Source organism: Actinia tenebrosa, unplaced genomic scaffold, assembly GCF_029948245.1.
Source record: "Actinia tenebrosa isolate PJP-AT-01 unplaced genomic scaffold, QUT_ActTen_1.0 PGA_scaffold7__59_contigs__length_16204524, whole genome shotgun sequence".
Classification (NCBI taxonomy): domain Eukaryota; kingdom Metazoa; phylum Cnidaria; class Anthozoa; order Actiniaria; family Actiniidae; genus Actinia; species Actinia tenebrosa.
The window spans coordinates 6,161,157-6,176,844 of NW_028292584.1; the positions used below are offsets into that span (position 1 = coordinate 6,161,157).

At 38.3% G+C, this 15,688-nt stretch overlaps 2 protein-coding genes across 2 annotated transcripts; one reads left to right on the forward strand and one right to left on the reverse strand.

Moving 5' to 3' along the window:
• The first annotated feature begins 193 nt into the window (after positions 1 to 193).
• Positions 194 to 4,493, forward strand: LOC116300896 (uncharacterized). The gene is made up of 9 exons (XM_089040032.1): positions 194 to 330; positions 458 to 495; positions 574 to 676; positions 1,148 to 1,239; positions 1,850 to 1,925; positions 3,056 to 3,126; positions 3,395 to 3,481; positions 3,826 to 3,893; positions 4,316 to 4,493. Exons 1-9 carry the CDS (start codon positions 267 to 269, stop codon positions 4,437 to 4,439), a joined length of 723 nt encoding a protein of 240 aa, XP_088896158.1. The 5' UTR covers positions 194 to 266; the 3' UTR covers positions 4,440 to 4,493.
• Positions 4,494 to 9,627: 5,134 nt separating this feature from the next.
• Positions 9,628 to 11,090, reverse strand: LOC116300897 (proline-rich transmembrane protein 1). The gene is made up of 3 exons (XM_089040033.1): positions 11,008 to 11,090; positions 10,588 to 10,788; positions 9,628 to 9,854 (listed from the first exon to the last, which is right to left on the reverse strand). The coding sequence occupies exons 1-3, from the start codon at positions 11,047 to 11,049 to the stop codon at positions 9,654 to 9,656; spliced, it is 444 nt and encodes a 147-aa protein (XP_088896159.1). The 5' UTR covers positions 11,050 to 11,090; the 3' UTR covers positions 9,628 to 9,653.
• Between the last annotated feature and the right edge of the window lie 4,598 nt (positions 11,091 to 15,688).

A 15,688-nucleotide genomic window follows, 5' to 3' on the forward strand; every position in this document is an offset into this window, starting at 1 on the left:
TTAAAAGCGCTCCGATTGCCCTAAAATTCGGATCTAGCTACGAAAAGGGCAAAAATGAAAGAAAAATGAAGAAAATTTCTAAAAAGCTTCATGAAAAATGCGATTTTTTTATCAACCATATAAAAAGGATCTTGGGCTCGCTGTGAATAAAGGTGATGGAGAAGGGCTAGTAACTAGATACCAGTCTATCGTTTCTCATCACGTCCAACATGGCGGACAACTGAACTTAAAAAGTGAACTTGAAGAAAATAAGTTTTCCTGGCAAAATGAAAGACAGTATTAGTGAAGATGATATTAGAAAAGCTCTGAAGAAGCAACTTGAATATATTGGTAAGCTTCTCATTGTTTTAGGTAGACATTTTGTCGGTTATTTTGAGGGGATATCTAAGCTTTATATTTACAGCGCATATGTCTAACACACACTAATAAATACATGTATATATGCTTGTGTTTATAGACAAAGACGATGTTCCAGTTATTAAACCCAAGAAAAAGGTACTCTTATGACCTTATGATGTATCATGAAAAATGTGCGCTTCTCGTAAATGTCAATTTTTAATGTTACATTTTCAGAAGAGGAGTGACAAAACAAACGACGCAAAGAACAAGAAGAGAAAGATTTCAAAAGGAGTAAACAAGTTGAGCGACGCGGTTTCATTAACAATAAACAATACAGGTATGAAATAAATAGATATTATCACACGTTAAAAGCTTGATATCGTTTCTATTAACTAGTTCCGGCAAATCTCGTATCGCGAATTAACGCGCAAGTCTTTTCTGGCTCTGCAATAAGCTTAATTCTGATGCACTGTGTGTTTATATGTGCCAATAAGATCATGGCTAAGGTGAGTAGTCAGAGAGTCACTAGCAAAAATTCCTGATGCCAGATTGAATTAAAATTTAGAAGTTGATTTTATTGGAGGGGGAGGGTAGGGGGACTAGAGAACCTGGAGAAAAAATCTTGAAGCACAGGAGAGAACCAACAAACAACTCCATACTCACACATGATGGTAAGTCCAGGGATTGAACCCAAAACTGCAAGGGTGTGAGGCAATGCCCATGCTTCCTGACTATGCAGTGACATTAAAATAATTGATACTTTTTAAAGAGATAATTAATGAGAATAAACTACAATGTTTACCTTTAGATACACAAAGACCACCTAGACCTCCACCAAGAGTAATTGTTTTCGAGGAGCCAGGAAAATCAAAAGAAAAAAACACAAGTCAGAGTTCTAGGGTAAGATTTGTCCTGTAAATTATGTTCTTTGTAAGATGTTTAGATAGATAATATTAAATCACCCTTATTTTACAAGAGTAGCAGTTGATAATAATATCCAGTGACTGCAACACACCTGTGGCCATCGATCATCCCATGAACAAATTAGAAATTAGAAGTTGATTTCTGGGGATGGAGGAAAACTGGAGAATACAGAGAGAACCAGTTGCAAATTTGCTTGAGTGACCATGAAACAGTGGCTCCAAGTTAGGGTTTGACTCAATGTGTTCATATATTTACTGAAGAGATAGAAAATGCATGCACAGTGAAGTGTTAGGAGAGGCACGACGCATAGCAGAGTGCTTCTCGACACTTCTCGAGTGTTATGCCAATCCCCAAGTGCTTTATAACTGTGCACAGCACAGCAAGCAAACTCAAGCACTCACTACAAGAAGTGACTCTACTCACGATCGAAAGAATTGAACCTATAACCATAGCAGTGGGTGGTGCATTAGCAGCACAGGCCACCCGTACTTCCTGTTTTCTCTGTATGAAACACTGTATATAACTACAAGCCTGCAATTTTTAATAATTATAAAATTTGTAATTTTACTTTTAATGATCTAAACAGAAATTGAAAGATAAAAATACAGAAGACTCAGAGGACTTAGATTTTCTAGAAATAGCAAGAGATGTTAAGGAATTTGGTAAGTTTGTTGATTATATCACTGTGAAGTCCACATGGAGTTATAAAATGGACTAAGGCCCCATCCAACCTATGCCAGATAAATTCGATTCCAAATTTTTATTTATTCGGTTAGGTCTACCGTCCACACTAGTCCAGGCGAATCCGGAACAATTCTTCATTGAAAACGAATTTTCGAAATGGAACCGAATAAATAAAAATTCAGATTGAAATTTATCTGGCATAGTGTGGACAGGGCCTTAGCCAATCAAATCCCATATTATAGCTAGAGACCTCAAGCATCAAGGATGGCAACTCTGAAACAATGATGTAGGCAAGTTTTCAAAACAGTTTTGTGTTTGTGTGTTGTCATCATCTGAATGTGATAATGGCATGCTCAAAAATGTTTTTGGAAACATACTTGCATCACTGTTTCACTGTAGTACTGTTATATGTAGTATGCTTAAGCTTACTATAGAGGTTTTGCACCATCACGTGATGGGAGCTATGTTAGATGGCAGGAACAATACAATCTTTGAATTGAGAAAGAGTGCAATTCCCAAGAGCAAACTATAAGGTATTTTATTGTTCTGCCATCTAACCGCAGGCAGCCTAAACTGTATTATGGACACCAGCATGTGATGGTGCAAAACCTCTAATATTGTTATGAATAGGGTGTACAATGGTTTTCAGTTAAGCTGTTCCTCTTTGTTGTATTCTTACTAACATCAACAGTCCATCTTATGTACATACATATCAGTAGTCATCAGACGCCAACAAATTAATTTTTTTCCTTTGTTGATTTTGTTTTTTTTGTTTGTATTTTATTGACATTTTTGTTTTTTATTGACATTTTATATCAAATTATGATATACTTACACTCGTTTAACAATTTTCCTTTGATGACTATCCCCACATATTCTCATCCTTGCATCATAATTACCGCGACCTAACATCTATTTCACCTTGGCATGCTCTCAGTCTGACCTCTAGCTCAGCTGGTAGGGTATCGGTAGTACAATTCCGAAGGTCATGGGTTCGATTCCCAGCGAGAACGGAAATTAATTTTTCCGAATTTAATTCCAAGGGCTTTCGCATGGAATAACCTCGTTCCCAAGCACTATAACTTATCTATATTTCTATATCCCCAAGGTATGACTGGATTCAGTAAAAAAGAAAGAAGAAAATATGAACAGCAAAAAGCTCAGGCTTTGGGTGCAAAGGTCAGTGGATTATCCAATAATAGTCACCTTTCTCCTTTGATATGTTGATTTGATAAACACACACTCTGTAACATTATCAGGAAGTAATATGGTGGGTTACAGTGCACTAGAGTTCAACTGGTCCGGGGACCCAGGGAGTCATAACTACTCACATTAGAGTCCCCATTATTGTGTTTTGTTTTTAGTGCCGATCAATATGTAGGAAGCCCTTGTAAGCCCTTGTATTTCCTGGATTGAATGATAACTGACTGGGTTTTGGTATTTTTAGGCACCTAAAGGAGCTAAGATGCCATACAATATCCTAATAGCCCACCAGAAAAAACAGAAACAAAAAGAAATGAAACGTCTAAAACTGGTTAGTATATCACTGTCTTTAAAAGGCCATGTTACACAAAGCATTTTCTTCTTCCAGCTTGCAACTTGTTTTTTGTTCAATGTCATAAAAACTTCTGAAAAATGTTTTTTTGGGGGGGAGGGGTTGGGGTAAACGTTTGTACAATTTTTTTGTAATAGAATACACAAAACACCTCCTCAGTCTACCCCCTAACTCAAAAACGAGCAAAGTGACCCCCATTCTGAACCACCTTAAGCAAGAATAATCTTGTAGATTTTGTTTCAAAAAGTATCTGAAAGATTATAAGTGGTAAATAATAGTAGGACTTAAATTCATCTTTAAATGCATTTTCATGTATACTCCAGGAAAAAGCTATGGGGATGTCAACCAAGAAAAGTAAAAACAAAACCAAAAAGAAAGATAACCCAACAAGGTGAGTTACAATCGAAAACGGTCCCTGACATGCCTCTATCAAAGAAATAGAAAACATGTATGTGTATTAGGAGTCCGTATTAGTCATAGAACATAGGGGGATTGGCAGGACACAGGAGAAGTGTTAGGAGAAGTGCAACCTGTAGTGCTTCTCAGCTTTTCTTGATTTTTTCGGTTTTTCTCAATTCAGCCAAGATGTTGTGAGTTAGTCATGCCCACACTTAAATCAGCCCAGAGTTTGTTTCAGGGTTCAATCTGAGAGTTAGCTATGCCCTGTTTTAGATCACCCCAGCGATTGTTTCAAGGTACCAATAAAATTGAACGAATAGCATGCTCAATGAAAAGCGTGCTCAATGGAAAGGTGACAGTGCCCTGATGGCCCAAGTAGCTCACCTCTCTTATCTTTTTCTCTTTACTTTCTAGTTCCACTGGCTGGTGGTCAGACAAGTCTAGTAAAGGGCTTGATGCCTCAATAGGAAGATACAAGAAAGGAGTCCAAGTGCTCAGTCAGAGTGATATTAAGAAAATTAAGCAAAGAACAAAATAAAATGCTTGAATTGTTATATCATTTAATAATAAAATAAATATTTTTAATTGTTTAGTCATTTGAGCATTTCCACACAACCTCGGCCCCAGGGCACTCTCAAGCTGAGAGGGCCCAGTGGACAACAGGGGAGTATTCTGTTGCGCATGCGCATTGCATCTTAGGCACTTGCTTTGTTTTGGTGATCAATGACGCGAAGCGTTGTTGAAAATTCAATACGCGTATCGAACTCATTTCTAAGTATTTGTTTTTATTTCAAAGTAATCGGTGGCATATTTTTGGGAATATTGCCTGCTAAATTAAGCCTAGAATTTCATAGCTAATGAATATTTATTAATATGTTATTGTGAAAAATCTAGGAAGAGTATCACACAAGTATTTCTATCATGCTGAACCTCACTAATGCTATTATCATCCTGTCATATTGAATTAGCTGGCAAAATCGGACAAGACATTATAAAACTTGTTGTATTTAGCAGTTTTTTTTGTCACATTGTTACATGTGATGTATTAGAAGTGATAATTAATATAATATTAACTTAGTTAAGTTAATTTAACTATTTTAAACATCATATGAGCAGACAAAATTAGCTATTCACAGCTACAGTAAAAGCCGGCATATAAGAACCTAAAAATTAAGAACACGTTAGGCTAAGATTAGCCATTTTAAGGACCATTTTATTAGAACCTTGCAGTAAATGTATGTATATAAAAAATTGTAAATGTTGAGGCTAACCGTAAAAAAGTAGGTTCTTATACAGGTTTTTACTGTACTACACTAATATTGGCCCCTGATATGCTGCTTCCCCAGTCACGCAAACACATATATTCAAGGAAGAGAACAAAGCTGTCTATTTGTTCATAGCTTGCTACGGCCAACAATCCTCCTTGGTTACCATGAGAATGGTTTTCAAACAATGAAACTTTCTGTTCCCTTCTGCTAAAACATAACAGCATTGACTTATCTGGTGGTGCAATAATAATAGCAGATTTATTGCCAGATGAGATTGTCATGAGTACCAGTTTGTCTTTGAGACAGGCTGGAGAGAAAACTGCACTATCTTCTATCATTGTCAGTCCAAACTTATCATATCTTGTTGCTAGGGCCTCCTGGACATTTAAGTTTGGCTGGTTTACTGGTAGATTCAAATTGTTGTAAAGAATGTTTCCTTCTCTCATTGGGTTGGCAAATGCAGCCACAGTTGATAAAATATTGTGAGGAGAAGGGACAGGAACTGTGCCAGACAGAAACTTCATAGCCCCAATGACAGCGATGATAGTACAAGCATTACTGCCCATTGGAATTCCAAAGATCAGGGACTGACATAGTTGTTGTGGCAGAATCCATTCAATTACATGACCATAGTGTACATATGGATGTAGGATTAGTTGCTGTTGTGGCTGGAACAAATATGATAGTTGAGTTGGCGGTGATAGTTGAGTTGGCGGTGATAGTTGAGTTGGCGGTGATAGTTGAGTTGGCGGTGATAGTTGAGTTGGCGGTGATAGTTGGGCTGACTGTGATAGTTGGGCTGACTGTGATGGCTGGGTTGACTGTGATGGCTGGGTTGACTGTGATAACTGTGATGGCTGGATTGACTGCGATGGTAGAGATGACTGTGATGGCTGTCTTGAACATACTCCTCCATTGCATCGTGGACATTTGACAGGTCCTTGTTTAGGGCGAGTGTGTCCTTTTCGTGGGTGTCCACATTGAGAACACTTTGGAATACGTCTGTTGTTAGAGGCTTGCTGCTGCTGTGGTATTGGGTCAGAAGTACTTATTGTTGCAGGAGGTGTGTCTGGTGGACATGGAATAGAGGGTAGTGCAGATATTGATGCATTGGCTAGCTTAATATCATTTTCAATAGAATCAATGTCTCCAGGAGCTGTTGAGTCAAGGTTATCATTTGAATCAGATTCACTATTTTTTGAATTGTCACTAGACTTTGTAGTTTCAGTTTCTTTGGGTTCATTGGGGTTCAATATGGCATCTTTAGCAGTTTCAGCTAGTGATCTTGCTTTGTCTGCCAGAAATTCCTGACAGAGGACACAGTAGTAGGTATCACTTAGACAGTCCTCATGGTAAGAATGAGAACAGCCCTCAAATAATACCCAACTTTCTCTGTTTCTTGCTGTACAACTTGGCAGGTCACAACGTCGATCTGGTACTGGTTGGTGTAAACCACAATAGCCCAATGGCAGTGTCCTACATTTGACTTGATCTTTTCCAAATACTTTGGGCAATACAGCACTCTTCTTTTTTCCCTCAAAAATAATTCTTCCCTCCCCAATGTTTCTTGATATATCCACAAATAATTTTGATAGTATGCCAGCACATTTTGCTTTAAGAATTCTGAGGTGGTTGGTTGTGAAGTTATGATGTTTAGGTGGAGTGAAATGTTCCTTGAAGTGTTTTTGTGTGTGTTTAGCTTGAAATGTGGCTTTTGCCTTTTTGCGTAGCTGTTCAGTTGTGTCATGGGCATTTGTTTTTGAGCGAATGATACTATGGGCGTTCTCCACAGGATACTCGTCAGATATGATAAGATGTGAGCGGAATTGATGAAAGAGATTAGGATGATGGATGCCCCAATATGTACATGTAGCCAGCCAAACCAATGGAGCCTTGTTGTAGTGGTGTCTCTCTAGGCAAACAAACATTGTCCAAATACGAATTACAGCATTAAAGTATTCCAGGAAGTTGTTTAGTTTGAAAGTAACACTGTAGATAGTAAGGATCAAAGGCAGGTAGTTATCAAGTAGGTTTAGGAGTGTTCTGTATTGTAAATCTTTGCAGGTGGAGAATTTGTCTTTGACAGTGTCCCGTATAAGTAGCCAGCCATCATAAACAATTTCATGCAAAAGACTGATCCTCCAAGGTTTGGGTGTCTTGGCTAATTTGCTTTTTGGGAAGAGATCTTTATAGACAATTTCATAGAATGGACGGAACTCAGTAAACACTGTTTCTTGTGCATTTAAGGAAATATGTAGAGGGCCAATACATGGTATAATTGATAAAATCGTAGGCTGATCAGATGTATCTTGTTCTTTTGCAGGTCCAGAGGTGTTACAAGGAGTGGTGTATGAGTGATCCAAATGTGACGTGGGTTTGAGCAGTGGTCCAGGAGATGGTTCAGATGATGGAAAATGACTTTCATATTTTTGTAAGGTTTCATAAACGAGTTGACGGGAATAAAACTGTGCTGGCCAATCACCAGGTTGCAGAAGAAGATATCGTTTCATGTAGTCAGATAGCTTTGTGCAGCTCCAAAGTCATCTTTACTCTTAAGTTGCAGTTCTACAAAATCCACTAGGTGTACATCATCCATCTGCCGCATGGTCTGAACAGACTCATGGTCACAGTAATTGTGTGTTGTTATACGGTGTCTTTCAAACTCAGGATTAAAAAATGTGTTGGTTATCCAAGCAGGCATTACGGAGGCATAAGTTTGCGTGAGTCGATACATAGATTGAAGGCCAGATACAGTATTTATACAGGATGATATGTTCATGGCTTGTAGGCTCAGATAGGATGATGCTGGACAGGCTGGTATAGCTGGGATATTATTGAAAACTTTAATTATAATAGTACACATAGTTTTGGGATGGGTGAGTGTAGTTGTTAGTGGTCGTCGTATTGTATGTATGGCTGTATAGTCATCAACAACCAGCACAAGCTGCCACTCATGTTTAATTGCTTCATTGACAACTTGATCAATTGACTGTACAGACCCCTCGCTCAATTGTGTCACCAATTTATCAACCTTAGAGATGCTCACTGTGTCCCCCAGAACATTTGCTGTCTCCATCCCTTCCTTATTGATATTTGATTGCTTTAAAAAAAGGGCGTGGTCTGTCTGCAGCCAGTTGCAAACTTGACTGAGACCATAACAAAGCTTGTAAATAATAGACACTGCTCTCTTCCGATTGGCGATTTCCCTTTCTTTTGACTGTCTTTCAGTTGTCATGGCATCTGTGATTGTTTTGAAAATAGATTTTGCCCCGGCTCTGTGGCACAACAACTCAAATTCCTCTGGGTCGTACACTGGTGGCCTTCCCAATTTTGTAAATTCTTTATACATAAACAACTTTAAGTCTTCTAATTCCTTTGACAGATCACACCCTGAAACCGAAATTAATATGATAAATTGATTTTTTTTATAGAATTAAGATTGCTTTTGTCACTACATGCTTATTTCTAGTCATGCGGTATTGCCAATATAGTATTATCAAGCACTTGTTTTAAGAGAGGACTATGTAGTATGTGTGTTACATATCAGTCTAGAGCTCTTGGTTTCCCACCGCCTTCACACCTGGCACACGGCGTTATCTGATGTACGTCTGTGTTGCCAAACTTACGTTTTGAGAGCTGCATCATCTGATCCTCTAACTCTTCAAACAGCCCAGGGGGGAATAACGTCCGGCCGCATGGCCCACGGAGAATCTCACCAAAGCAGGTATCTTCCACCGTCCATGGCGCAAGAGACAATACATTATCCATTGTTTGTGTGCCTGCTTCTTGCGAAAGGGTTGTTTTCTTTAGCTTAGCACGACATTTGTAACTATTGGAGGGTCTTCCAGACTTGCCAGAAGAACATTTTCCTATAAGCTGCGATTTAATAAATGTAGTCATTACTGCTATTGTACCTAATATGAATAAAACTTGATAAACAAACACTAATTTACTTACTTTGGTAATGGTTTCGTCGGGTTTGGCTGACCTGGATAGGGCTGCCAAACACACACCACAGATACGTGCGTTGTTGCAATTTGGACGCGACGAGAGCGGAATTTTGTCCAAATACGAAGCAGCTGGCCTGCTCCGTTTCATTCGATTAACAGAAATGACTTTTCTGCATATTACACATTTTATTTTCGTATTTCCACATTCTGAGTAACACCATAAAAGTGTTAGAAAGACAAACGAAACGATAGCGCGATACATGTTCGAATTCGAATTTTGCCGCCACGCTTTCGAGAGAGAGGGCTTTCCCTGAGGCGAGCCAGCAATAATAAATTCACGGTCAGCGTCGACGCGCATGGTCGCGCAGAATACTCCCCTGTTCCAGTGGACAAGGTTACACTTTCACTCACACACTACCACCATATCTATTTATCTATGCAACGCTCAACCCACATGTTGATTTTTACGAAGTAAATGAATTCAATGTATTATAAAATAACACTGATATCAAATTCAAATAATGGGAATTTCATTCAATGATGGATTGCGGTGGCAATAGCTTCAACATGGACGTAGGAATAACGAGGAAAGACGTAAAGTTGCAGCATTACGACCATTATCATAACAGCAGCCTGTAATACGCCTAAAGCCACGGAAAAGGCAATAAAAGATTTGGCCATATTTGAATGTGTCTTTGCATTTTCGTACTCTCCACTTTTAGCAGCTCGTTGACTCTGGTACAGAAAAGAGTATAAACATCTCTTCAGAATCCAATCGTTTACAGCATTGAAAGACTTTAGCATATGAAGTGCTTGCAGTACTATTAACATGTATTAAGTCCGGCGTGCAAATATAAGAAGGCTTACTACCTTGCACCTCTACTATTAAAGGTGTTCAAAGGGTGAAACCGTAAAAACTGGTCAACATTAATACTTATTTCCAATAAAAATATTTTCGTCATCCCTCATGGCTATCACGCCAGGAGGCGTCAATATCGTGTTGCGTGAATATCGTACCGTGTGTGTTGGAGTGCGCACCGTGTTGCGTGAATATCGTACCGTGTGTGTTGGAGTGCGCCCCGTGTTGCGTGAATATCGTATCGTGTGTGTTGGAGTGCGCACCGTGTTGCGTGAATATCGTACCGTGTGTGTTGGAGTGCGCACCGTGTTGCGTGAATATCGTATCGTGTGTGTTGGAGTGCGCACCGTGTTGCGTGAATATCGTATCGTGTGTGTTGGAGTGCGCACCGTGTTGTGTGAATATCGTACCGTGTGTGTTGGAGTGCGCACCGTGTTGCGTGAATATCGTACCGTGTGTGTTGGAGTGCGCACCGTGTTGTGTGAATATTGTAACGTGTGTATTGGAGTGCGCACCGTGTTGTGTGGATATCGTACGTCTGTTGGAGTGTGCACCGCCGTACATCACTAAATCTTACCCAGGTTTGATATCAAACACATTTTTCTTTACCTTTGCAGCTTGCCAAATAGCTGCAAATCCAAGAGGCCAGAAACATAATATAGACACCAAAATAGAAGGAATCAATAAGTTCCTGGGCTTCCTTGATATGTTCTTATCAAATGAAGCTGACTGCGGGACGTCTTCACTCGTTGACACTGGGCCGGGTACAATCGAAACGGAAGGAGACGACTTAAAACCAGTTTGAGGTGCCTGTTAAAGATTTCGAAAAAATAACGCAATCCTAAGCAGACCAACACGCATATATAGCTTATCATCTTTACCATGATAAAATCCTCAAAATACCGGTGAATAAAAACCCTGCGTTATCTCCCTTGATGGGCGGCTGTTTACGAGTTCTTGGAGAAACCACAGAGAAAAATATTGCATTTTGAAAAATAGCATTGCTTATGTGAATCAGGCTAGTCTTACCTGGACAAGGTCCTGATCAACCCGGTCAGAATCTCCTGACATGCTCTTGGTGAATAGTTTCCTTAGTTTCTATTATATATCAGTAATAAGTTTAATTACTTCGTTCGTAATGGATGACGTATTTTTGTTGCCATAGTAACATTGTTGACGCGTACACGCCCGCGCGCACCCAGGGTTCTTGCGTTTTCTGTCCCGCCGCGGCACTGCAAGAAGAGATTTGACTCGTAAAATATCATAAAATGGAGACGCTTCCAAGCATTGTAGTTTAATAAACAATACTCTTGATCACATTAGTGGAATGTAAAAACTTTCAAATTTTATCGATACCTTGAAACAACCTCTGTGCTGATCAAAATCAGGTCGCGACTAACTCACAGATCGAATTAGAATTTACCATATTTGTTTGGCGAAGGCAGTGATTGCCTTGGATGCTGCAAACCTGAGATCCATTGGTCCATACGCCCGGCGGCGTAGAATTAACGAGCCTAGCCCCACCCCACCCCCAGCACTGCTATAAATGTAAGCGCACATACTCGATACTTTTATAAGCCAAAGCGCATAGAAGTGATATAGTCTATAAGGGGACACATGGTGATTGGCTGTAAGTCTGAAGTCCATACAGCGCCTCAGATTCTTCGAGTGTCTTACGCGCAATGGCATTATATTAATACTTTTGGATTGAATCGTATCTAATGTTCCTCATTTCATTTTGATAATTCTTATCAGTTTTCGACTGGACAATTACAGCCAGCTAGCCAATCTACTATGACAGTATTAAATGCGCTTGTCCCAGTCTGACATAGTCTTCCGAAACAGCCAGAAGCCGCGTGGGCCAAATACTTTACCATCAGTTAAATCATGACACAGTGATAAACCAAAGGCTCGTTATTCTAAGTAGTATTACTTATCTGAATACCTTCAAAAACCTATCGATAAAGGGCCTGAAACAACCTCTGGGTTGATCAAAGTTTAGGGCACATCTAATTCAGAAATGGAATTTAGCGTGTTATAGGTTTTGTAAAGGGAGGAAAATCGAGAAACTGGAGTAAAAACTCTTGAATCAAAGGAGAGAGCTAACAAATTCTACTCCGATGTGATGCCGATCCCGAGACCGCAAAGGTGATAGGCGAGCGTAATACCGCTATCTGTCACCCCTGATTATGACGCGGTCGGAAACAGAAAATGCGCGGTTGGCCAAATAATTTACCATAGGCAAATAATGTCACATGTCTTGACCACTCGTTCAGTCTTTGTGGCTTTAGTATCATTTTATCTGCATAACTTAATAATCTATTCAGATATTTCCTGTTCGTGTTTAATCGAAAGATGTTTCAGTCCATGATTTTTGACAGCTATGGTCTTTACTTGTCAGTGTCTTTATGGCGCCAGCCCTAAGCTAAGCACTTTGCATTAGGTCAATAATCACTCTAGACTCAAAAACTAAGCTTAAAAGCTTTCTATTCCAAGACACCAACTGCAATCCATTTAGCGAGTAGTTTAAATCAATAAATAAAACAACTAAAAGGTGAGGCTGCTTTAATTGATAGCGATACTAGAAATATTTTTTTAAATGCATGCTTTATAATAAATAAATAAATAAATAAATAAATTCATCATTTAGAAATGGTGGTTTCATTTGGGTTGAAGGTTCCATTAACTTTCTAAGCCCTCCCTCAATCCTGTTGTATCTTTTCTACCTCGTATGCAGCGATTCATTTCCGTATCGATACCTCCACCGATTTTACTTCGACTTAAAATTCCTTCATATCTTCCTTCCTCATGCTTGTTTGATATTTATGTATTTACTTCGTTAATTTATTCATTTACGTTTTAGCGCGAAGTCAATCCTCGTTTTTTGCCACCTGCAACCAAAGTTTTTCGCTTTGGATATTTTTAGATGAGCGCCTTCCTGCGTCAAAAAAACAGCAAACGCCCGATCGAGAATACAAACGACCTCTGTTTGACCCCAGGGTAAACTCTCAGACGTCTGTACACGTCTTTGGCTTCAGTCATTCAAAAGCTTTACGATAACGGTGGCAGCCAAGAAACTAGAGAGCGTCATGCGTCTTAAATTGTCTGACTCGCAAAGCACTATAAAAAATGTTCTTGGTCATTAGTGGCAGCTATTTTAGTGATGTCGGTCTGGCAGCACCAAAATTATCCTCAAACACTTTCTAGAAACTTCTAAGTTAAACTTCATTATGGAAAATCGATTGAGAGTAACGTCTAAAGGGGCTAGTCTAATGCCTTATCGTGCTCGATAAATATATATATATATATATTAATATTTATTTTTTAATAGTTATATTAATAGTAATATTAGTATAATAGTTTATATGGTTTTTAGATTTTTTTATCATTTATTTATTTATTTTTATAATTTCCTTTATTGTATTACTTACTTAATTCAGCCTTTGGCTGCCGCATATTTACTTTATTTAATAAACGATCTATCCATCTAACCTATCTATTAGATCGTAGGGATCTTTGTATTTTAATTTTTCAGTCTAGTATATTATCAAGGATCTTTGAAAATTTGGTTGGACGGGAACTGGGGTTTAGGATTGTAAATATGAGTCGGGGAAGGGTGGGGAATTTGGTACAAATAAAGATTCTGATGATTTTATGTCACATCAATTTGCAGAATGATTTTAGTTGCAATTAATCGAGCGACGATCAAAGTCAAATTGAAATCGTCATAGGGGAGGGGTGGGAAGAATGGAACTAACGGTGATTCTAAAAAGTTCATATCATATTGAATTGATACACTCAGTTATTTAATGTTTTCAGGTGCAATTAAAAAACGGCTTGCTGAAGAACCTTTTAACATGAGCTCTATGCCGGAAGCCGGCCGGTGACAGTTGAAGAACTCTAGCTATCATGCAGAGCTTTTAAATAGACACAACAAGTTAGTGACATTTTAATGTAATTTTACTGGCCAAAAAAAAAAAAAAAAAAAAGCCGAAATTTTTAATTTTAAAAACAGGCTTCATTATAGACTTGTGCCAAAAGATCTTAACTCTACTACTGATTTATCGTGGAGATTGCTCTAGAAGGTAGAGGAGAGGTTGCGGGGGATATTAAACATGTACTATAGTGAAGAGCTGGCCAAAAAAAAAAAAAAAAAAAAAAAGCCGAAATTTTTAAATCTAAAAACAGGCTTCATTATAGACTTGTGCCAAAAGATCTTAACTCTACTACTGATTTATGCTGGAGATTGTTCTAGAAGGTAGAGGAGAGGTTGCGGGGGATATTAAACATGTAATATAGTAAAAAGCCGGCGAGCAGCTGTTTTTTTGATAAGATAGGGGGGAAAAGCACTTAAATATCCAATATTGGTATGTAAGTAGAATGGCGTACGGAAATAGGAGTTGTGAAAAGAAAAGACAGTTCAAATATGGTTTATCATCTATACTGTGGCAATATTGTTTGGGTGACTGACCTTGGCTATTGAAAAAAAAAATCGAATTGTTTTCTTTCGTATTCCATATTGTTATGACTTCCGCGGGAACGGCTTTATTCGGTAAAAAAAACACCATTTTTTGACGGGAAAATCCTGCGACGCTTGCTTTGTGTTGAGCAAGCTGTTCGAGGGTTATAAGCGCAAGAAAAAATATGAGTAATTTTTAAAACGTTCATATATTTGCATATATACTTGCCTAATTTGTCGGCATTGGGCCTTTTTTAAAACGACCTTATACATTTGATTGCATTCTTTAGTAAATCACGCGAAAAAGAGAGAAAATTCGCAGTATGGAATCTGAACAAAGTATTTATCTTCATGTTACGATTTTCTAAGTTTTCAGAAAAATTAAAAAAATTAAAGATAAAGATAACATCCTTAAGTTGCCTAGCAACGAAGGCCCCTGACGACGTATAAACAATAAGAAAGCCAGAACATGAGCCAGGAAGTCATTTGCTATTAACTTACGTCATGAATGACCTATCGCTAGCAAAATCTATGTTATGATGACTTTATGTGGCTGATTGCCAAGATAACATAATAAATAAGACAAAAAAGGATGAGATTTAATTTTTGCCCTGAAAACTTTCTCGGGTCTCCAAAACAGTTGCCACTGTATCAAAAGAAAAATTTCAAATTCTATATGCTTCGAATTCAGTCAAACCTTAAATTATTCGTTGACAATAGTGTAGGGTGGGGGGTACATGCTCCTGTCCTCACCCCCCCCCCCCCCAAAGTTTGCTTTCAGGCACCAAAAAATAATTAATTCATGTGGGATAGTCTGTAGATTTGGTGGGAAGATAGTACAATTTTCATTTGTAGACCTCAAGAATTGGAAAGACTGGGAAATTCTCAGTTCATACTCAGGAATAAGATTCTACCTTTGAGCTGTATTCATATTTATGTGCAACTGTCAGACAAAACATTATTTATTAGTCTTCTTAAATGCAACCACCAAACAAAGAAATAATACTCTAGAGAATGACATGTGGTCTGAAATAAGAAAACATTACACCCAAGGTAGAGGTTCGCTGACGTTATTCCTTTATGAACACAATCATTACGCTGTTCTTAATTATTATTAGTACATTAAAAACTTCATATTTAGCAGAGTAATATTTAGGATGTATTGCAGGGGACAAATCCAGGAATTTGTTAAGAGGGTGTCCCAAATAAAGAAATATATATAGAGAGAGATTATGCATCGCCTCAAAAAAA